Source organism: Aspergillus ambiguus, assembly GCF_047715705.1.
Source record: "Aspergillus ambiguus strain CBS 117.58 unplaced genomic scaffold BDV59scaffold_68, whole genome shotgun sequence".
In the NCBI taxonomy this organism is placed as follows: Eukaryota; Fungi; Ascomycota; class Eurotiomycetes; order Eurotiales; family Aspergillaceae; genus Aspergillus; species Aspergillus ambiguus.
In genome coordinates, this window is record NW_027395581.1 from 24,409 (window position 1) to 43,766 (window position 19,358).

A 19,358-nucleotide genomic window follows, 5' to 3' on the forward strand; every position below is an offset into this window, starting at 1 on the left:
TTATACATGTTACGACGTCATGGGGTGGAGGGGCAGGAAGATATATCAATAATGCTGGACGATCTTGACAAATGAAAATAGCAGTGCGATAAGGGGTAAATAGAACACAATCCTTTTTTATCCGCTTCCTCGCAAGAGAATTAATTCCAGCCTATCACTCGAATATTTGCCATGGTATCGAATAAGTACTATGCATCATCAAGGTATTTATCAAGCATTATGGTCCAGTATAAGAACGTACATATACATACGGATATTGTATATATTACGAATCGTGACATCATAAATCTATATTGGGGTTGGATTTTAGCGGCTTAGCACTAGGGTCTGAAAATAAACTGTTTTACCGGAGGGGGAAATGAGGTTTTGAACCGCCCTGTAACATCCTGCGTTAGTATTTATACGTAGTGCCCTTCCGAGAAGATGCCCCAAGAGATACGGGTGTTTCTCCTGTCCTGTCGGAGCAGAGAGTTGAAAGATTTGGTTCAATGAAATATTACACCAGGCAAGCCTTACAACTGCATAAAGCCTACGTTTACAGTATTCTCATTTCCATTCCAGGATGGTGCCCCAGTCGCTCAACTTTGCTGGGACTGCGACTGTTCCTATTACAGTCACAGCAACATCGATCGCCTGGGAAAACTTCACAGTGCACAGACCCACATGGACGATTAGTGCGTCGAGATTAAACGATGCTCGTGAACAGGCCAAGTGTTCTCTAGGTGTGTTGCTGGTATTTTCGGTTCTAGTTGGATGGTGTTTCATATAAAACACTGGGCTTAGTTCTGGTGTATATATACACATACAAAGGGATGTGTCTTCTGCCGAAGCGAGTCATTCCTATATGCAGTCCAAAGAGCAAAGCAACCAATTCTGTTGACAGAGAGAAATATGATTGTTATCTTCGTTCTTGTCCTCTTAGTAAGAACGCCCTTTGCTGTCTTCTCCGGAAGAGTCTCTAAACCTGAATTGGGGGACGGCGGCATAACAGTGGTCAATAACCTCAACGCTGACGTCTACGCATATTCCGTATCAGCCGTCGAGAGCCCATTGCGACTCATAGCTGCCAAGGGTGGTGAATACCATGAATTGTGGCACAAAACGACTAACGGAACTGGGGTGTCAATCAAAATCTCCACCCACTGTGAGAGGCAGGATATTCTCCAGTTCGAATACAGTGCCGTCTATCCTACGGTTTACTGGGATATATCATGTATCGATCTAAGAAACGATTCGACAATCATACGAGAAGGATTCTCTGCTTTACCGAACGTCCCTGGGTGTGAGCCTGTTGTATGTGAGCCCGGAGCGTGGAACTGTTCCGAGGTCTATCATAAGCCGCCCGACAATCATGCCGTGCGCGGGTGTCCGATAGACACTTCTGTGGTATTGAAAATCGGATGGTAAAGGGCTTCAAATATTCAAGGAGTCTCCCTAATCACTATACTGTACCTTAAAACAATGGAATGAATGGAGGAAACAACTCGAGTGCTACCTGGTTCTCCTCATAATCCCTACAAATATATCAGACGAGAGAGGGGCGGTTCTGATTGACTCGCTGTCAATCCTCTCCAGTGGATAGTATTCTCCAGGATCCTGCATGTAGAGTAGTGCTTTAGAGAGGTGAGGATCGATGGATGAGAGCACATTTGGTCTCAGAGCCGCACATATTTCCCCCACCAGTTTCTTTTCCCAGATGGGGATGTCTCTGTACGTGGTAGCGGTGAACTTACGCGGCCAATGCGGCGGGCCAATTGTGACAACGCGGGGAATGAGAGGTAGGATATTAGGGTCGTTGTTTCCCACGTGCTCAACGAGATGACACCAGTACACGCCTTTATTGTCTTTCTTCAAGACCTCTTGAATCTCGCCGGGCTGGACAGACACTGATGGAGGCTTTGTACTCAATATAACATCCACAAGCTTGTCTTGATGCTCCTTTTTCATCGCGTAGAGCTTCCACATGCCAAGTTTGGCTCCAATTGTGGCAAGGCTTTCGTTCGTGATATGTGTGCGGAGGGCATCAAATGCGCCCCAGGGCGAATCCGGGTATGGCTGTGGTGGAGACGTCCGCTGGGACCTTAGCTGTGAGAGACAATCCTTGATCGTCAGTAAGACATCTGGCGCGGCAATATTCAACGCAAGCTGCAACAATTCGCTAGCTCTTTCTATCCCGACGGGCTCGTCGAACGTTCTTAAGTTCCGGCGGCCTGCGAGCTGTCGGACCTCCTCCCACAGTCGCGTCCCGAACCCGTGCTCGTTCCCAAAGTTCGTCCAATATTGCTCCAATGGGGCCGGATCCACTACGGGTGTAGGCAGAGGTCCTGGCAATAACCCCGCTGACTGAATGATGGACGCGTTGTAGGTGGCGAGGAAGTCCCAGGTCACTTCCCGCGCTAGTCTTAGCCGATAGTCCACCGGCACTTGCTCCGATGGGTTTCCACGGTCGGCCCGCAGCCGAGTTACCCACAGTACCCAGATTCCGTCAGCTTGGGGCCACGTGGGCATGGGCTGGATCTGACGTATCCAGTCAGATAACATGCCGTTCCCCTGGAGACGGTCACTGACTTCATCGCAAGAGCGGCAGTCCCTGTGATTTCCCGTGGTGTCCGGCGTCCCGCCTTTATAGTGAACGATTTTGGCAGCCTGCATTTGGACCTCAATCAGGGACCATTGCGGTGAGTCTTCTACCAGAACTAAGAATCGCTGGCGCGTCTGAGGTGGTTGCTGAAGATGAATCAGCCGACCAACCCAGAGGTCTGAAGAGCGAGACTTCGAGCGCAGCTTTCCCGTAAAGTAGTCAATAACATCCTCCCGAACGGGATAGTTGTCTTGTATCAGCTGATCCAGCAATGTGCGTACCGCTGTACCGCTAAAACTACCCCACGCACACTGGAAATCAGCTTCAGATGATATCCGATCCAAGGGAATATTGGAGAGGTCCTTTTTTTCCAGGGCCATTGCCACCATTTCCAATGCCTCGCGCGAAGGCAAGTCAGCCGAATCGGGAATCTCCTTAACAGGTGACGCAAAGTCAACCGACTCAGACTGGTCCACATCAGCCTCAACGGTAGGTGGAGGACTAGTGTTGAGCGGAGAAAGGAGTGATGTTCCCTCAGGCTGAGGCAGCTCTGGGATGATCCAATCCCCATCGCTCCCCACGGACGGCAGCGAGGGAAATGTGCCTGTACACACATCCCCCATCGACTGTGGTACGAACAATTGTTCTCCGGCCAGGTCAAAGTCAGATAGGCTATTGGGCAGCCCTAGCTCAGCATCAGGAGGGTCAAAGCCTTGCCCATTCTCTGGGATCTCGACCGTTTCGGACGGCTCGTTCAAACCTTCTGAATGGCCGCCAGTGAGACCAAACTGGAGTATATCGCGGATCTCTGACTCTGATATATCAAAATCCATCAAACCAAGGCCGCTCTCGCCCGCCTCCTGCTGGTTGACATTGTTTCGATTCACAAGAGCGGACTCGTCATCGCCTGTGCTGCAGTCATCACTCCTTTCTGGTGAGGCATCCGACACGTGGCCATGCAGGCCCCAGGAGTATCGTGGATGTCCGAGTTCCCGGTCCTCGTTCGTCACCGAGCGAAGTAATTCCGCGAGGTCACGGATTAGCCTGGAGTTATTTGTCGAGCCAGGTCTATCCCGGGCAGGAGCGGACAGTGTGGACCAGACTGCTTCGATCAGTTCAACCTGTAGGGTAATCAGTCGGGCCTAGCAAGGGAATACAGGATACGGACCATTATTTCGACTATGCGACGCCTCTCACCGCCACCAATACCATTCTGGCATGCTCTCAACACACTAATAAAGTCATTCTGTCAAATATAAGCCACAGTCACGGTATAGGAATCATTCGGCGGTACCGTCTTATTCAAAATCTTCTCGATCTCCGTGTCAGCCATACCGTGCTATTTTGGTGGAATTTAGCCAGAGATGCCGAAGTAGCCTTGACATCCTGTCGCGGCCGTCCTGGCGTCTATATGAACGGCCCGCCCCTGGATTAACATCATTCTGAGCTCCATAGCCCAACATCGATTGCCTGGTAGGTTGCACTTTGACTGGATAATTACCATCTTACTCCTTGTTTCCAACACCCATTCAGGTATGTCTTGTGATTGGGACTTTGGTCCCGGAGTTCTGGTTCCTACCACTCCATCAACCCTGCTAATTGCGACAGTGTCCGGTCTAGAACTAGTGAGTCGATTAATCCTATTTTGAGAGATCAGAAAGCGGAGAAAGGCGGATTGTGGTCCTTCTTTGATATGCCAGCTGTAGCAAGGATATATATTTCCTGTTTATAAGCCGATAAACCCAGGCAACAATACATATTTCTAACCCGACGAGGGTAGATCCACCGGGCATTATGAATATGGCACCCCGACAAGGAACGGTAGAGTATACTTGTACCCCAGAGGCAAATCAGGGTTGCTAAACTTCGCTAAGGCTCCTGCTCCTGGGACTTTGCCCATCAGCTACGATGTGCCGTCACAATTTGGACATCTTACAGGGCAGCTGTACTCTGCCTGGACAGAGTGCCACCATATCCAGTCCCAGAATAGGTCCCTTCAGGCACAACTCAGCTTCCTTCAACAAGAGAACGCCAAGCTGCGACAGGACCTGAACATTGAAGCCCAGCAATACTCGCGCACATCCACCGAGCTTTTTCGACTACGGGAGCAGGTCCAGCGCCTGGAGGATCTATTATCTAGGGACGGCGAGAAGTCGGCGGCAACAGTGTCCACATTTTTTCAGTTAGAGGCTAGAGATTTATCTCTACAGCAGGCCGAAAACGAACTCTGCCAGACAGTTACCTCGCTGCGCATGCGCTGCCAGGAGATTGAGAACCGGTACGCTGTCAAATCGCGTGATCGGCGTCTTCCTCCGTTTTGTGATCAACCCCGGCAGACTCGGCAGTACAAGTTACCGCCCATTGGAACCCAGAAAGGTCAAGATGTATCGGGTGGTAACTAGTTTACTATAGAGGGGCTTGTGATGGAGGGTGAGTGGGCGTTACGCGTTAGCCGAGACAAGGGCATTACACCGATTAGAGCAAGCCAGGGTATTGGACTATCCCGCATGGCACGGGACAGGCAAGTAGCTATCACACTGCAAGCGTAGGTTTAATCCGAATTATCATTAAATGAACCGTACTCGTTTCCTATAGCTCCGGTGAGATCGGACTAAAGCACTCTTGCGGTGGATACGCATGTCACACGACTTGCATTCACTGCGGCCTGGTGGCAAGGGTGCAACGTGATGGCCAAACAAGGGCAACCCCTGTCGCTCTAGGAACCAACGCAAGGGCGCAGGAAAGCCACCCAATAATCGAAGGTGATCTGCGTCAATTTTAAGGGAGAGATGGATCGAGCTATCTGGTCCTTTGAGCGCGAAGCGGATGGGCACACAATATCTCGAGCAATCATTGCAGACCGCACCATCAAAAGGCGAAGCCTCGAGTTCCTCGGCGCCAAAGACGTACGTTGAAGCATGCGGATGAAGACGCCGCAGCACATCGACCAGGGTATGACCCCGCAGTCGGCACCTAATTGCCCCGACGCAATGATAGTACCCATCTTGCCACAGAGGGAGAGAGTGTAGTTCGAGGAAAAGGCTAGCAAGGAGGAGGGAGCTAAGCGCCGGCGGAACTTTGATCTCGGCGACTTGATCCACTAGGCCTGTCATCCATTTCACGCTCCCGACTGCATTCAGCAGGGGCACAGTGCCCGGAAAAGTCACATTAAGACGGTGATAATTCTGTCTTTTCGACGGAAGTACCTGCGGGAGCAGTTCTTTCCATGCTTTCTCCGCGTCCATGGATGCCATGAAGGTGTCAAACAGGCGAAATGCAAAACCCCGCGTCCTTTCACGATGAGCTCGACGCCTACTGCATGTTTTTGGCCCCTCCGAAGTGGATGATCCCGTGCCCAGCGAGATCAAAGCTGCAGGTTCTTCCCGAGGCCACATGAACCGTGCCTCACGAACGCAAATCGAAGCTGGGCAATTGTATTTCAGCCCGCCATCCTCGCAGGAACCAACCCCTGGGATGTCGATCGGTGGGAACAGACTAAATCCTTATCAGTCTAGGACGTTTCGTCGTTGGAGAAGCGGACTGACCCTGGCGCTGCTGTGGTTGCGCGGGCACTGCGGCTTCCATCAGTAAAGCACGTGACAAGATCGGGGAAGTCTCCGAAGACCTACCATTCCCATAACGTGGGCTCCTCATCCGCGCTCCTTGGCTCGTGAGTGCGAGAGTACGCTAAAGAACTCGTTAAGCCGCCGGTCACCTTCCGAGCGGCCCGGTTTAGCCCAGACTTACCTTTGTCGTTGGAGTTCGTTCGGCGATAATTTGTCAACAGCACTGGGTCATTCACGGTGGTCACCACCGCTATCTTCGTACCTGAGACTGGTTGGACGTCGAACATGCGCCTTTTGGAACCGAACTGTTCCTGCAGGAACCTGTCCCACGTACGGGCATCGTACCAGCCATCCGTCCACCAGCAGCGGATAGTGCGGAGAAACTTTCCCCACGCCGATGTTGCGGACGGTTGACTATGGAAAAAGCGGAGCATGGAATCTGCGAACGCATCTCGGCACTCAACAACGGAATGACGTTGATGGCACAGCTTGAGCACCGAAAGCCCTCCTGCGGAAGGAACCCGGACATTAGTACGATGCAAATCCCGAAGTTTTGCGTCAGTAACCTACCAGTGCTGGTGCCAAAGGCTATGTCGAAGAGGTCCTGCACGGCCGTTTCAGGTCCGAGAATGCGTTGCATATACTCTAAAAACCGTAATGGTATGAATACCCGGACGCCACCCCCATCGATAGTGAGCGCTCGGAGGGGTGCGGTCCTCGGCAGTAGGCTGACGAGGTTGTTGCAGTTCCTTCCACATAAGACACAGTGGACGATCTGGTACCGGTATTCAGCGCCCTCCACAGGGATACCATATCTGGCAGCACAGGTATCACAGTAAGCATGACCGCATGTTAAAGGATGCTGCGGCGGCTGTGTGAGGCATCCAAGACATGTCTGCGAACTGAAAGCGTGTCCCACAAGGCTATACCACCCTTCAAGGTTAGCTTGGTGGACCCGCCTCGGAGGCCCTCGACCTAGCAGCAGCTCGTGGTAGTACCGGGACAGATGATACTCGATCATCTGGCATCTTGCTGGCGATTCCTCTGCCGCTACTAGTGCGCCCTGGCAACTATTGCGGTATAGACAGTCAAAGATAACTGCCGGGCTGAAGTCTATATCCTGGTTAGTAACAGCATCGCAGCAGCGTATCAGCAGCAAGAACCAAAGCAAATGACTCGAAAATACCATCCGGCTGTACTTACAGTGACCCCCGGGCGAATAGGCATCCACTAAAAGGGTTGAAGCGATGAATGCGGCCCGCTGCTCCCATTCGCTATGGGCAGTTAAGTCCAGGAAACGCTTCAAGTGCACTCCATGGTCAGACGCACTTGGAAGGCTCCGTCGTGCACTACGCACGAAATCAAATGGCTGTTGGGGAGTGTGACAGACATGCTGTAGGGCGCATCGGAAGAAGCCCTCTAGGTGTGCTGCTGAAAATAGGCACCCATCCTCCCGACGACGCCGACGGCTAAGATCAAGACCTTTCAGCAGTTCGTCCTTCAGGGGTTGGTGTCTAGCCATATTCGAGAGCTCCCTGCTGGGGAGGCGTAGAAAGCTAATGGCGCCAAACACATCTGTCGTTCCCGAGGTGTGGACAAATTGGTGGAGAAACTCACTCTCTTCGAGGAGCTCATGCGTAATACTGGCATTGTCCGTCTCCACCACGATCAAAATCCGGGGTCTGTGATCCAGGTTGGTCACGTTTCGTCCCGCAGCGGCCCATGTCTCCAGGGCCGCCAGCACTGCGTCAAGCCCGCCGATGTCGTCTGCGAATATACATACCACGTCCATAAACATGAATAGTAACCGAGCTAAAAGGACATCCCGCAGGTGGAGATCATCTCCGGCCGGCCAGTCAATGGCTACTTCTTCGCGGTCATGATCCTGTGGCCCGGGTTCCAACGGTGTGAAGTGCGGACCAACATCTGCAAATAGGATTGGAAAGTCTGAAAACAGTGTACGATTATCTATGCGTATCTGAACTGATGGGAACCGTGACGAAATATGATTGTCAGGGAAGAGATATCGAAGGGCTATATCCTTTCGTCGTTTCCCGAAGAAGAGAGTAGACGTAGGAAACTGCATATGCGGCGTAATTAATTGCTCCTTAATATGGCTCAGGCATCGTCCGTGGTGCACGAACGTTCCTGCAGCGTGGCGGACAAGATATAGCCAGTCCGCATTCGACTTCTCGGACATATTTTGTACACTGCATCCAGAATGCTCAAATTTCAGCAACCGGGGATAAGTAGTCCGTTTATATACCCACGTCTACATGTAAAAACCACTTTTATTAAGCAAAGTGTCCTACTAAATTTTGGTGCTTGACGTTTGTTCCTATGGGCACCCACACTGTTCATTTCGCATCGCAGTCCCCGACAATCCGTTTAACAATATCTAAGAGGTCGAATAGGTCTTGATGCTCACTCTTAAATGCCATTACTGATTCATCTTGTAGCCCTTCCACATCCTCCCACGTCAAAGGCGGCTTGGATTCCTCTGTCGGGAGCCACTCGACCAGGGCCCGTCGCAAATTGGATGTACATTTGACAACCACAATCCGACGATAGTGATGTCCATCTCTATTAACAAAAATGGTCGCTTGTGTGTTCATCTCTGCATTAGAGTTATATCAGTCTTATTGTTTCTCTCCTTCCCTTGAAAGCATCTCACCATTCTTCAACTCAGTCGTATTATAACGGAGCGTGGCCACACAACTGCAGGCGTGAGAAGAGTAGGTGAGGGTATCCTCCGTGATTATCCAGGAAACCTCGTTACCTGGTGCTGGCAGCCTGACTTTGATGTTAATGTCTGCCTCCATTTTTGCTTGAGAGCGCTTTACGCTTCCCGGTGCGTTGGGGAAGAGGTAGTCTATAAAACATGAAAACCTCACCAGCGAGGAGAACATTTGGGTCGTATATAGAACACTGTAGTTATTTCTTTCTACTGGTACAGCCCGGTCCGCGATGGTAACCGGTCAGCACCTGCCATTATTTCCTCTCTTTCCGCTGCGAGTTAACTATACTGTAATGCATTCTTACTCGCATTTTTAGCCCACTGCGCCATCTATTTGGCACTATCGCGCTTCGATTGTATCCAGATTTCCTACCGCATTCTTGCGCCAAACCCTGAGCGCTTTTGTGAGCTGCTGTGTCGCTGTCCTGATTTCATAACGTTTATTTCTTCTATTGCAATTGTCTATAGTCTACCACTTCAAAAGAGTAGCCCAGGCCATATTGTGGACAGATGGCTCACGTAGACAACCCAACAAGCACGAATATCCTGTCCAAAATTAGCGAAGTCAACTATTCTTCAACGTGAACTATTTACTCTAGCAATTCGTTTCTTGGCCCCGGCTTTTGCGCTTTTATATTATGCTCCTTGGCCAATGCATGACATAAAGTGGAGTGCCTCGGTATCTCCATATTGAAATTAAAGATTGGACGAAACTTGTTGGCTCTCGTTGGCTCTCCGTGCGAAGCCGCCATAAAAGGGCCTACGGTCCAAGCAAGGCGCACGACCAACCCTTACCCGCTTTTCAAGCAAGCATGGAGAAATTCCTCCCATCCCCCAGTGAATACAGCTGCTCCGTATATAGTGAGCACGGGAAGGACAGGTCACCTGATCGTCCCAGTACACCGAGCTCCTTCGAATGTTTCGTCACCATTCAAGGTGGTAGCAGTTCCGCTGTAGGCCTACTACCGAACAACATTCAAAACTCGAAATATGAGCGGCTTACGGACACCGAAGAGTATCGGAGGGCTGTGTATGATGCGTCATTCTTGAGAGCAGAGAATGAATGGTTGCGACAAAATCGGAAGTCAGCTGTCTCTTTCTACGAAGGTGCTGTGGAGCCTGCGATGGAGAGCCTCTCACGCGGGACAGACACCATTCACAATGCCCTAACAAATTTCTATCTGGCATTTATGGCAGTTGAACAAGTGATTCCAGAATGTGAGGGACGTGTGGCAGCGGAGGTTGGGGCAACCCTGCGCGAACTTACTGACACGTTTGAGAATTGCCGCGATGGTCTCAACATACTTAGGCGGAGTATGCAAACGTTAGATGCGGGAAGCCTTGGCTTTACCAGCCAGCTTGAGAAGGCGAACAGAAGTTACGGGGAATTCTTCGGTATTAACTACGACGAAAGGGATAGCGAAATTGTTGTGCCTGTAGTGATGATGCAGGCAGAAAGCGAACACTGATTTACGTATACTATCTATTATCCGTTCAAGTAAACAGAGCTCGCGTAGCAAACCACCTCCAGACGCAGTGGTGAAGCTGACCTGGTCCGTTCACATAGCTCAGAAATTTATGCTGGACTTGTTAATTAATCTGTTTCATCCCTGGTTGAATCCATGACCTCGACATACCTGGAGCAAAGTCGCTGGGGCTTCTCCCCTCTCGAGACGCCCCATGAAATCAGCAAGGCTTTCGTTTAGTTCCCCTGGCTCTATCAAACGCTTCACAATACGCGCGAAAGCATATATATCGTCGGCTTGGTCCCGCTTGTTCTGGAGTAGACTATCGCCAATACGCCCTATCAGTGATGAGTACACAACTGATGGAGAAAACGAAAGTCTGTAGGTCTCACCTAGTTTCACTGCCCCTTCGGAGTCAAGGCAAATACTCTCTGCACGGATGTCACCGTGAGAGATTCCAAGCGTCTTGTGGATATAATTAAGGGCAACGAGAACGCCCTGGCATACTGCCGCTGTTTCGGCCATGTTCCAGTGAGGGCGGAAGCTCAGAATGTCCTTAAGAGAAATGAAAGTCATTTCATAGATCATGGTAAGAGACTTTTCGCAAACGTATATGCGACATAATCGTACAATATTTCGATGGACAATTGACCTCAATTGATTTATCTCGCCGCAGGGGATATCGCGCTCACACACCAGGACTGGCGTATGAGGGTATTTTTTGAGGAATGCGAGATAACAGCCTGGCTGAAGAGCCGTTTCACGCTGATAATGCTCCCATGGCCCGGCCGATGTCCACTTGAATGAGATGTCTTCTAGCGTGCCATGGTTCGAGGGGCGTATCTCCGGAACATGTGGAGGTAATTTCGTAACCTTGTGAGGGCGAGCAGCTCCCGAGGGCTCTTTCCTTCTTTTGGAGACATCCATGATAGCTATGGATCGCAATCGCAGATTCGGAAAAGGGAGGTTGTATTAATCTTTATATAAACGAGGGGTATGTACTAAAGGAGGTCATGCTCACTATTATCTGAGCCTCTTCTTCTGCAAGCATGTATGCACCGTAGTGGCAATAAATGCGGAGAGAGCCCCGACTGAGATATCTAACCGCTGCTAAATATTTTCAACCATTCTGATCATAATTCCGTCTTACAGCCAACGAGAAATGGATAATTCCAAAGCTACCAACCGAAGCCGCAAGGGAAGGTCGAGTCTCAAGACTCAAAAACGACGCAGGCGGCGACTCGCGTTATTTTCGAAAGGCGCTGCTTATAGCGTGGATTGCGGAGCGGACGTGCTGATAGTTGTCCGTGTGCGAGACACCGGACAGGTCCACTATCTAAACACGACAGAAGCTTGGATGACTAGTATAATAAATGAATTGGTAAGTGTAATCCATCTTCCTCCATCGCAGCTCCTTCTTATACGGTTAGGATCGATATTACCCGCCACCAACTCAGATGATGTTAGACGATGTGTTACGCTGCTCCAACAAGGCTAAACCATAAAAGGGAAAAATACCCATGTTTCAATGATTGGTTCTACAAAATTAAAATAAGGTTATGATAAGCTTAGAGCCACAAATTGAGATGAATCATTGGCTAGCTTGACTCGTATGATGTCACCTTCTTTAGCCTTAATATGTAGGTACATACCACCCTATCCTAGGAGCCTTACTCTGCACCCTGCTGGTGCTCGGGTGTAAGTTTAACCATGCCACTCCGATTGTTACAGCCTCTGTTTGCCCTTCCAGGAATCCAATCCGATGGAAATCCTTGAAACTCACATTGGCGGCGCAGCGTTTCGCTTACTCTCTGGCATTCACTGAATTTCTTGTCAAGAAGGAGCCTGCTTAGTTCCTTTAAGGATTGGAGAACGCTCAGTAGATCGACGTTACCCAGTTCCGCGTCGTCATTAAGGATCGAATAGTGAACATAACAAAGTAGCATCTGTTGTATGTCATCGATTGAGTCGTATTTCTCGGTAAAAAGTCTCCAAAGAAGGCAGAGCCACGATTTTATCGTCTGATATCTATCAAACTTGGTTCCGTCTGAGAAATAATCATAGTCGTGTTTGGGAGGCAGATGACTCCACCCTTTCATGTAACCTTTTCTCCTGCAAAAGTCCATTACGCCGGCTCTCGTCTTTGTAACATCTTCGAATCGATTCCAACCATACAAGAACGCGCCGTAGTCAATTATGCCTGAATCGATGGGCATTTTGCATTGTAGATTGTATTCCTCAATCTGGGTATTGATCTCTTCAAGACAGGACATAGCCATTTGTCCTTCATCAGGTCCGACTGAGGAATCACCGTAGTGTGATTTGCATAGCTGTATAAGATACTTGGTTGCACGTTGGTGTTGGTATTCGTGAAATATATGACGACGTGTCTGGGTAGCCATTTTTAGGTGAGAGAACTAGTATGTTATAGCCAAGTTCGGAATCGATACCTTGACCCCTTCAAGAAGGAAATCAGGAAATCAGCTCTATTTATGGGTCTTTCTTATGTACTGCGCCTTCGTACACGCAATTTAATGTATGAATAGAAGGCGCATTCTATGTTTCGCCTCAACGACCTGCTTTATGGGCAGGAATTTATTGCTGTAAATTAATGGTTAGAACGAAATAGGTTGCGCAGGAGCACAGAAAACTTTTTATATGAATAATGGCCCACCCGGTTTGTATTTAATTTAAGTAGCCCGAGGAACGTGCCGCGGAGCGGAATTGCGAGTATTCATATCTTTGAAAGATACTGTAAGCAATGAAGGGACGCCCATTCAATTCATACTTTCATGACAGATGTCTTTGCTGATCGCAATTAGGCTCAGCAGACACGGTCAAAAGGGTATATCATCTCGTCAATAATCTCCCAAGTTATCGAAATATGACCATCAGCGCATGCATTGGCTGATAGCTCGTTTAGAACAGAATAACTGAAGTCAAGCCCAGGTGCTCCCGCCGGATTCCACACATTAGTCGACTCGGGTCCATTACTGCAACGTGTGCATCCATCGCCAATGAATAACGGTAAGCTTGATGACTGTCCATTAACCGACACTATAACCCGCTTTCCACAGTACGTATTCCAGTTTCCGACCAGTTGGGTGTTGTTCATGGCGACAAGGTAATTGGAATCTATCTGATTTAATGAAATATAGTTTTCAACACCACATCCGACCGGACCTGAATTTTGAAACTCGAAAGCCGTGCCACAAGCATGTACTTGGTCAACATCGTAGTAATAAGTTCCAAAACCAGATCCGCGGCTGATAGTTCGTGTATCACCAGCATATATGATCAACGGAAGAAAGGTCGAGGTTAACAACATTAGAGCTGCCATTAGGCTGTACAATACACGTAGGCGCTTCGTCAAAAAAAGAAACCCTTTGGCTGAAAGATAGAGACAACGGAAGATAGTTGCAACCAAATTGGGATTAACTTGCTTTAATATAGCCAGGACTGTAGGTCAAGCCGAGGATGCCTGCCAATAGTGGAATTGAGTAATCTAAGAGTGCTTTGACCAGAAGGGCTGATTCCCCACTGCGTAACTCCCAAGATGCACTATAATATCCTTACTTTCTCGTTCCGCTCAGTGGTAAGTGAACTAGCAGTTTGCTCATCTGCGACGCTATATTTTGCATCTCCTCAGAGGACAGGTCACCCTCAGACCGTTGTAGTCGATCTATCTCACCTTTGAGCCTGTCAATCTCCCGAGTGGCAGGCTCGGTTTGGCGGCTTCTGTTTTGTGCTTGCTTTTGTTTAGCTTCGTCCATAATCTTCTGTTGTCGCATCTGCTCAATAATATCCTCCATCTTCGTCTCATCATCACGGCCTTCGTTGTTCCTGCCCATCTCTATCTGCCGCGGTTTTTGGCGCGTTGCACTAAATGTAGCAGGTACTCTTCCAGCTGGGAGATGTTTCTTAACAGTGGAAGGGACGGGCATCCCATTCTCCTCGAAATGTTGAGCAATATCGTAATTCGCATCGATTCCTTCTCGGAGTCTTGTAAATTCTGTGCGGGTCATAAGGCAGCTCTCCTCATCATCGGGACCCGTTAAACGAAATAAGACCCAGATCTCCTGTCGTGTTGAAGGATGGACGAAAACTGCCTCCACCTCCTTAAACCGGCCTTTGTCTGATGGGACGTGCTTTCTTACTTCGTTTGTCGCCCCAGATTGTAAATAGCCTTGCTTAGAGTCCTTACCAAGCTTCGTTCCTGACCTTATTTCGCCAATAGATACCGTTGGGTCTGGCAGGATAGCAAATTGCCAGCAGTACAAGTCCGCGTCGCGCGATCTCTTCCACTTTTTGTGGCCACAGATAAGCTCCCCGTCTCTTGTAGTGGCAAGTTTAGGCCGATCCCCCCTGGTCATGGAGGTGGAGCTACCGCTCTTAGTCTCGGCTGCACTAGAGCCCGACGTATGTTGAGATCCAGACGTCGTCGTGGGTACCTCTGGCAGCCAATATGTTGGGTATTTATTATCAGAGACCCAACGCTCCATCTCATCCCTAATAGTTACGGCCTTTCTCCAAGCATCCATATCGTTAGGGTCATTTTCGAGACGAGAGAGAAAAGGTTTAGACTGCTCATAGTATTCGCAAAGGCGGGAAATATCTATGGTGCTCGGTCTGTCGATCATATTTTTTGGTTCGTAAGTTTCTATATCCCCATTGATTCGCTCAACCCGTTCTCGTGCACGCTGATCTTGTGGATATCGCATGAGGATTTTCACATCTTTGTTAGCCCTGCAGTAGAAGCGCCGGATTTCATAGCCGTCATCGTCTTGATATAGAGGGGCCAGGCGCCAATCAGACGGCCAGCCAAGATTATCTGCAATACCTGCGAGTGTAGAGGCTTCATCTTCATAATCTTGGATAGTTACTTCATCTGGAGGTTTCGCGCGGGCCTTCTTCTGCAGTTCCGCTCCCCTTTCCGCAACTCTGCAAAGGAGGCCGAGATTGATACCGAAAGGCCCACCCCGTTGACTCTCTGGACTCTGGCTAATATAGTTTTGTATGTTCAGGTCGGCTTTTTCGATCTCTGCCTTTGCGGTCATATTAGCCGGATTTTCCAATAGACTCTTGACGTGGATATCAGCAGATTCGTAGATCTTTCGGACTGGGCTGGGGGGCACGCTCTGTTGGCCCGATGGCAAAGCGTGCTCCTCTGTGTTGCTCGTTCCTTCGTCGTCGGCGCTATCTTCCTCAGAGCCTGATTCGAACGCTCCTGGATGCCAGGAAGCTTTTCCACCCTCAACATTCAATGGATCCGGCATCTGCGTTTTCGGATCCTTTAGTTTCATCATAGCCCCTTGCAGCCCTAGATAGCTCTCAGCAACTAATCTTCTCTATTATCAGTATGTTCACTCACATTTAAACGCCTTTTTAGACATTTTAGAGTTGCCATTCTTATCAGGATGCACGAGGAGGCTTTTCTTGCGGTATGCTTTGACCTTGGCTCGCTCAGTGTCGCTCTGTTCCACTTCTAAAATTCGCACATATTCGTCTTTCTGTCCAGACAGAATACGTTCAATTTCCATCTGGTTTGGGCTGGTATTGCCTGTAGGATCAGCCCCTTCAGGGTCTGTTTGGTGATCTTCGACACTTGGGAGAGGAGGATATAGACTCATTGTTTTAGTATAGATTACAAACTTGGAAACTGTATTTGTATGATGTTGCTTGCTGCTATGCCCACTGCGGCCTGATGGCTACTTATATAGAGAGAGTGCTAGATTTTCCAGCAAGTGATGTTTACTTCATTTAGGCCATGAGACGTGACTTTTCTTGCGCGGCAGTAGAGTGGTAAACTGGAAGGCCTTTTGCGAACATCTCCCAGCTACTCTGGCCTCATTTGTCGGTAAGGTCACGATTTCCTTCCTCATCATACGACCCCGGTATCCAGTCCACAGGGTAACTGTGCAGTGCACAGTCCCGACGTAAGCTTTCCCTTTGACATTCGTACTTATTCTTATCCTGCTCCTCTAGTCGTTTGGCCAGGATTTGATAATGGTTTATAAGCGGATCCAATTGGATAGAGCGACATATAGCTCCAGGATCCTCATGCTCCTGGTGTAATCGGCTGAGATCCTTGTTGAAGGCGCATTCGAAGGCACGTATCATATCCTCCAGGTCATCGACCTCTCTCGCGTTCTGCTTCAGCAGCTGCCACAGGCAGTGGAACAAAATGCCTCCAACTGCCCAGTTACAGTCTTCCCAGTATTTAGCCCTATAGGGACAGTATTCACTGCCAACTTCTGGCGGGTCACGTGCCCAGTTCATAGGATAGTTGTGAATCTTGCAAAAACCTTCGAGATAAGGGGTAAAGCCGGGATTCGCCCACGCATGCTGAAAGGTACGAATATCAATCGTGCCCAGTTCGTCAGGAAGATTGTTGTCATTATTCCATTGGCGAATTCTACCGTTGGTCGATTGGATCTCGTCCAGCAGCTCTTTAGACTCCAAACTTTCTGGCTCTGACCTAAAGAGGGCAACAATATATGGACTTGACCGACGATGCGCCTCGAAATGGTATGGAAGAGGAAGAGACTTGCGGGCAGAGATATTTAGGCCCTTCTTATTGTAATCTAGATCACGAGACATTATGACGCATTGCGATGTTTGCGTTCTAATCTTGAGCCTAGGCAAACTGCTTTGTGAATTTAGGAGAAGTGAAGTTTATATAAATCAAGGCCTCGGTACAGAAGCCCGCGTTGATAGCGCTAGACCTGCTATCTTCTTTGGTATGTGAGACACCCGGGATATCGAACACGCCTACCAGTTTGGGGCATCAGAGCTAGACTACCTCAAATAGTCCTTCCAGGCAGTTGAAAATAATAATTCTTAGCAATGCCAGTTCTCTGACGTTTATTTAGGGCGTGGTTACTGTTCTGCGGAAAGGATGACGTGATCTTCGAAAACACTGCTTAACTAACGATACAGGCCAACAACAACCATAAGTAGGTCGGTACGTAGCACTGTGCTACACTATGCTAATAGTGTCAAAGACAACGCAGTACACTAGGCATTTTCTTCTTCATAAACTTCTGGAACCCACTCCTGCGGATACCCGTAGAAAACACAATCGCGACGCAGGATCTCGCGGTACTCCTCGTAAAGCTTTTTATTTTCACTGTGGAGACAATATGTCATTCTTCGGTAATGTTGTATAAGAAGGTCGGATTGGAGAAACAGAGCAACTGACTCGGGGTTTCCGTATTGCTGGTGTAGATTATCAATCCGCTGGTTGAAGTCACACTCGAAGTCCCGAAATACCTCTTCAATATTTTCTATGAGCCTGTTGTTTGCTTTCATTCTCATAAGCTCCCACAAGTAATGAAGGGTGATGGTTGCAATGTCCCATTCCTTAAGACTGTCCCAATACTGGTTGTCGTAGACCCGGTACGAACTGCCGAGTGCAGGAGGCTGTTGTGCCCAGTTGACGGGGTAATATTGACGTCTGCAAAAGTCCTCCATGGAAAGGCGGCAATCAGGGTTTCTCCAAGCGTGCTCGAAGATACATGCATCGATAGTTCCCAGTTCCATGGCGACACCGTTTTCAATGTTCGACTTTCGGATCTGAGAATTGATGGAGTCAATCTTCCGAAGGGCATCTTTAGCAATATCCCTGTCAATTTTGCCCGTATATGCCTTGAATAGCTTAACCATTGATGATCCTGCATCCCGATGTCCGTCTATATGATAGGAGAGGAGTGGAAAGACAGGGGAATAACACTCTGAAGTGTCACTGTCAGAGCCCGAGTCGGGAATGGCAACGGTGGCCGGATCCTGGGATGACATAGTGTGCTGGAAACCTATCTACCAGAAGGAAGTTTTGTCAGAAGAATTGATTTTGGCCTGTGAAACAGATATGGGCTTCTCCCTCTTATATTAAAATAGGCAAAATATATGTGTGTGAACTGAGGTACTTATGATGGCGCAACGGTAAAAGGAGTCTTGGGGAGCAACTAGTTTTCTCTGGAATAGTACTGGAACTCTTTGAGTTCTCATAGGCCCGCATTCGGATTCGGGATAATTATAATAAGCAGCAGAGTGCGCACCCTGCCAGGATATTGCAAATTACAAAATAGAGCTATCTGGGCTTACAGAGAAGTGCAAATCCAGTTTCACCACCTCACCCTCTCTTTATTCTCGGCCCCACTGCCAAGGCGCTAGTCAGGGAAATGAGTGCGGATTAGAGGCAACTCCGGGGCTTGGTAAGGCGCTGTACCGACGGGGTCCTAAGCTACAAGTCTCTCCTAAATATTATCCAAGTATAGACTGATATGACCAAATTAATGGTGAGGAAAGCCTAGGGCATTGTGGGCTGGAGGATATGCCTGACTCAGCAGCTAGAACCGTGACGACTAGACCCTATGGATTCGCCACCGTATTAGAACTAGAAACGAGTAGCATGTTCTTGAGACATACCTCTAAATAAATTCTGTTCATCTCCCAGGCCCTTCTTTTGTAAAGATACTTGAAAATATAGAGATCAAGAAACGACCATCTATTAATATTGGTTATTTTCGGAATCCTAAAAAGGAAATCCGACCTGATGGATGTCCTAAGGCGAGTGTGTTCGCCTTGGCCGCTGAACAAGAATATCTAGCTTCGGGAGGGAGCCATAGGACTTGTTGCCCATTTACAGCTATCCATTCTCGCTGTAGAGATATGTATAGGTCCATATTCGGTGAATCGGAGATAGGCTTGCTACAGCTGAATTGGATCTTGAATGATCCTTGGTTAGTGGAGAGGTAGGAGCTATCTTGCGAAATTTCCAGCTCCGTGACAAGACCATTAGTGCTCAGGACTTCCTTCAAAGCACCTGTGACCGGATCCCAGAGCCGTACTGTCTTATCGTACGAGCCAGACGCTAGCAGCCGGCCATCGGGTGAGAAGGCCGCGGAATAAACTCGACCTGTATGGCCCTCGAGTGTCTGTTGCAGAGCGCCTGTGGCCGGATCCCAGAGCCGTACTGTCTTATCTAACGAGCCAGACGCCAGCAGCCG

General features: G+C 48.9%; 9 protein-coding genes across 9 annotated transcripts in view; 3 read left to right on the forward strand and 6 right to left on the reverse strand.

Moving 5' to 3' along the window:
• Window positions 1–891: 891 nt before the first annotated feature.
• On the forward strand, window positions 892–1,407 carry BDV59DRAFT_196832 (uncharacterized protein; the record flags this gene model as incomplete). Its single annotated transcript, XM_073692779.1, has 1 exon — window positions 892–1,407. One exon carries the CDS (start codon window positions 892–894, stop codon window positions 1,405–1,407), a length of 516 nt encoding a protein of 171 aa, XP_073542742.1.
• Window positions 1,408–4,381: 2,974 nt separating this feature from the next.
• On the forward strand, window positions 4,382–4,983 carry BDV59DRAFT_206477 (uncharacterized protein; the record flags this gene model as incomplete). Its single annotated transcript, XM_073694801.1, has 2 exons — window positions 4,382–4,402; window positions 4,456–4,983. The coding sequence occupies 2 exons, from the start codon at window positions 4,382–4,384 to the stop codon at window positions 4,981–4,983; spliced, it is 549 nt and encodes a 182-aa protein (XP_073542743.1).
• Window positions 4,984–5,148: 165 nt separating this feature from the next.
• Window positions 5,149–8,347, reverse strand: BDV59DRAFT_196833 (patatin-like phospholipase family protein; the record flags this gene model as incomplete). The annotated part of the gene is made up of 6 exons (XM_073692780.1): window positions 5,149–6,076; window positions 6,127–6,153; window positions 6,211–6,655; window positions 6,718–7,260; window positions 7,351–8,032; window positions 8,072–8,347. 6 exons carry the CDS (start codon window positions 8,345–8,347, stop codon window positions 5,149–5,151), a joined length of 2,901 nt encoding a protein of 966 aa, XP_073542744.1.
• Window positions 8,348–9,696: 1,349 nt separating this feature from the next.
• BDV59DRAFT_196834 (uncharacterized protein) lies at window positions 9,697–10,353 on the forward strand (the record flags this gene model as incomplete). Its single annotated transcript, XM_073692781.1, has 1 exon — window positions 9,697–10,353. One exon carries the CDS (start codon window positions 9,697–9,699, stop codon window positions 10,351–10,353), a length of 657 nt encoding a protein of 218 aa, XP_073542745.1.
• A 14-nt stretch (window positions 10,354–10,367) lies between these two features.
• BDV59DRAFT_189532 (kinase-like domain-containing protein) lies at window positions 10,368–11,794 on the reverse strand. Its single transcript, XM_073691623.1, has 4 exons — window positions 11,372–11,794; window positions 10,743–11,282; window positions 10,522–10,688; window positions 10,368–10,465 (listed from the first exon to the last, which is right to left on the reverse strand). The coding sequence occupies exons 2-4, from the start codon at window positions 11,275–11,277 to the stop codon at window positions 10,379–10,381; spliced, it is 789 nt and encodes a 262-aa protein (XP_073542746.1). The 5' UTR covers window positions 11,278–11,282; window positions 11,372–11,794; the 3' UTR covers window positions 10,368–10,378.
• An 863-nt stretch (window positions 11,795–12,657) lies between these two features.
• On the reverse strand, window positions 12,658–13,678 carry BDV59DRAFT_196836 (RlpA-like double-psi beta-barrel domain-containing protein; the record flags this gene model as incomplete). The annotated part of the gene is made up of 2 exons (XM_073692782.1): window positions 12,658–12,740; window positions 13,186–13,678. The coding sequence occupies 2 exons, from the start codon at window positions 13,676–13,678 to the stop codon at window positions 12,658–12,660; spliced, it is 576 nt and encodes a 191-aa protein (XP_073542747.1).
• Window positions 13,679–13,922: 244 nt separating this feature from the next.
• Window positions 13,923–16,950, reverse strand: BDV59DRAFT_206479 (uncharacterized protein; the record flags this gene model as incomplete). The annotated part of the gene is made up of 3 exons (XM_073694802.1): window positions 13,923–15,670; window positions 15,722–15,900; window positions 16,313–16,950. 3 exons carry the CDS (start codon window positions 16,948–16,950, stop codon window positions 13,923–13,925), a joined length of 2,565 nt encoding a protein of 854 aa, XP_073542748.1.
• Window positions 16,951–17,367: 417 nt separating this feature from the next.
• BDV59DRAFT_211589 (uncharacterized protein) lies at window positions 17,368–18,317 on the reverse strand (the record flags this gene model as incomplete). Its single annotated transcript, XM_073695835.1, has 1 exon — window positions 17,368–18,317. Exon 1 carries the CDS (start codon window positions 18,145–18,147, stop codon window positions 17,368–17,370), a length of 780 nt encoding a protein of 259 aa, XP_073542749.1. The 5' UTR covers window positions 18,148–18,317.
• Window positions 18,318–18,841: 524 nt separating this feature from the next.
• The window catches only part of BDV59DRAFT_196838 (uncharacterized protein), a gene marked incomplete at both ends in the record, with an annotated part of 4,698 nt that continues 4,181 nt past the window's right edge, over window positions 18,842–19,358 (reverse strand). Inside the window, 2 exons of the mRNA XM_073692783.1 lie at window positions 18,842–18,856; window positions 19,200–19,328. Coding sequence (XP_073542750.1) covers window positions 18,842–18,856; window positions 19,200–19,328 — 144 coding nt within the window. The remainder of the gene's footprint in view (window positions 18,857–19,199; window positions 19,329–19,358) is intronic.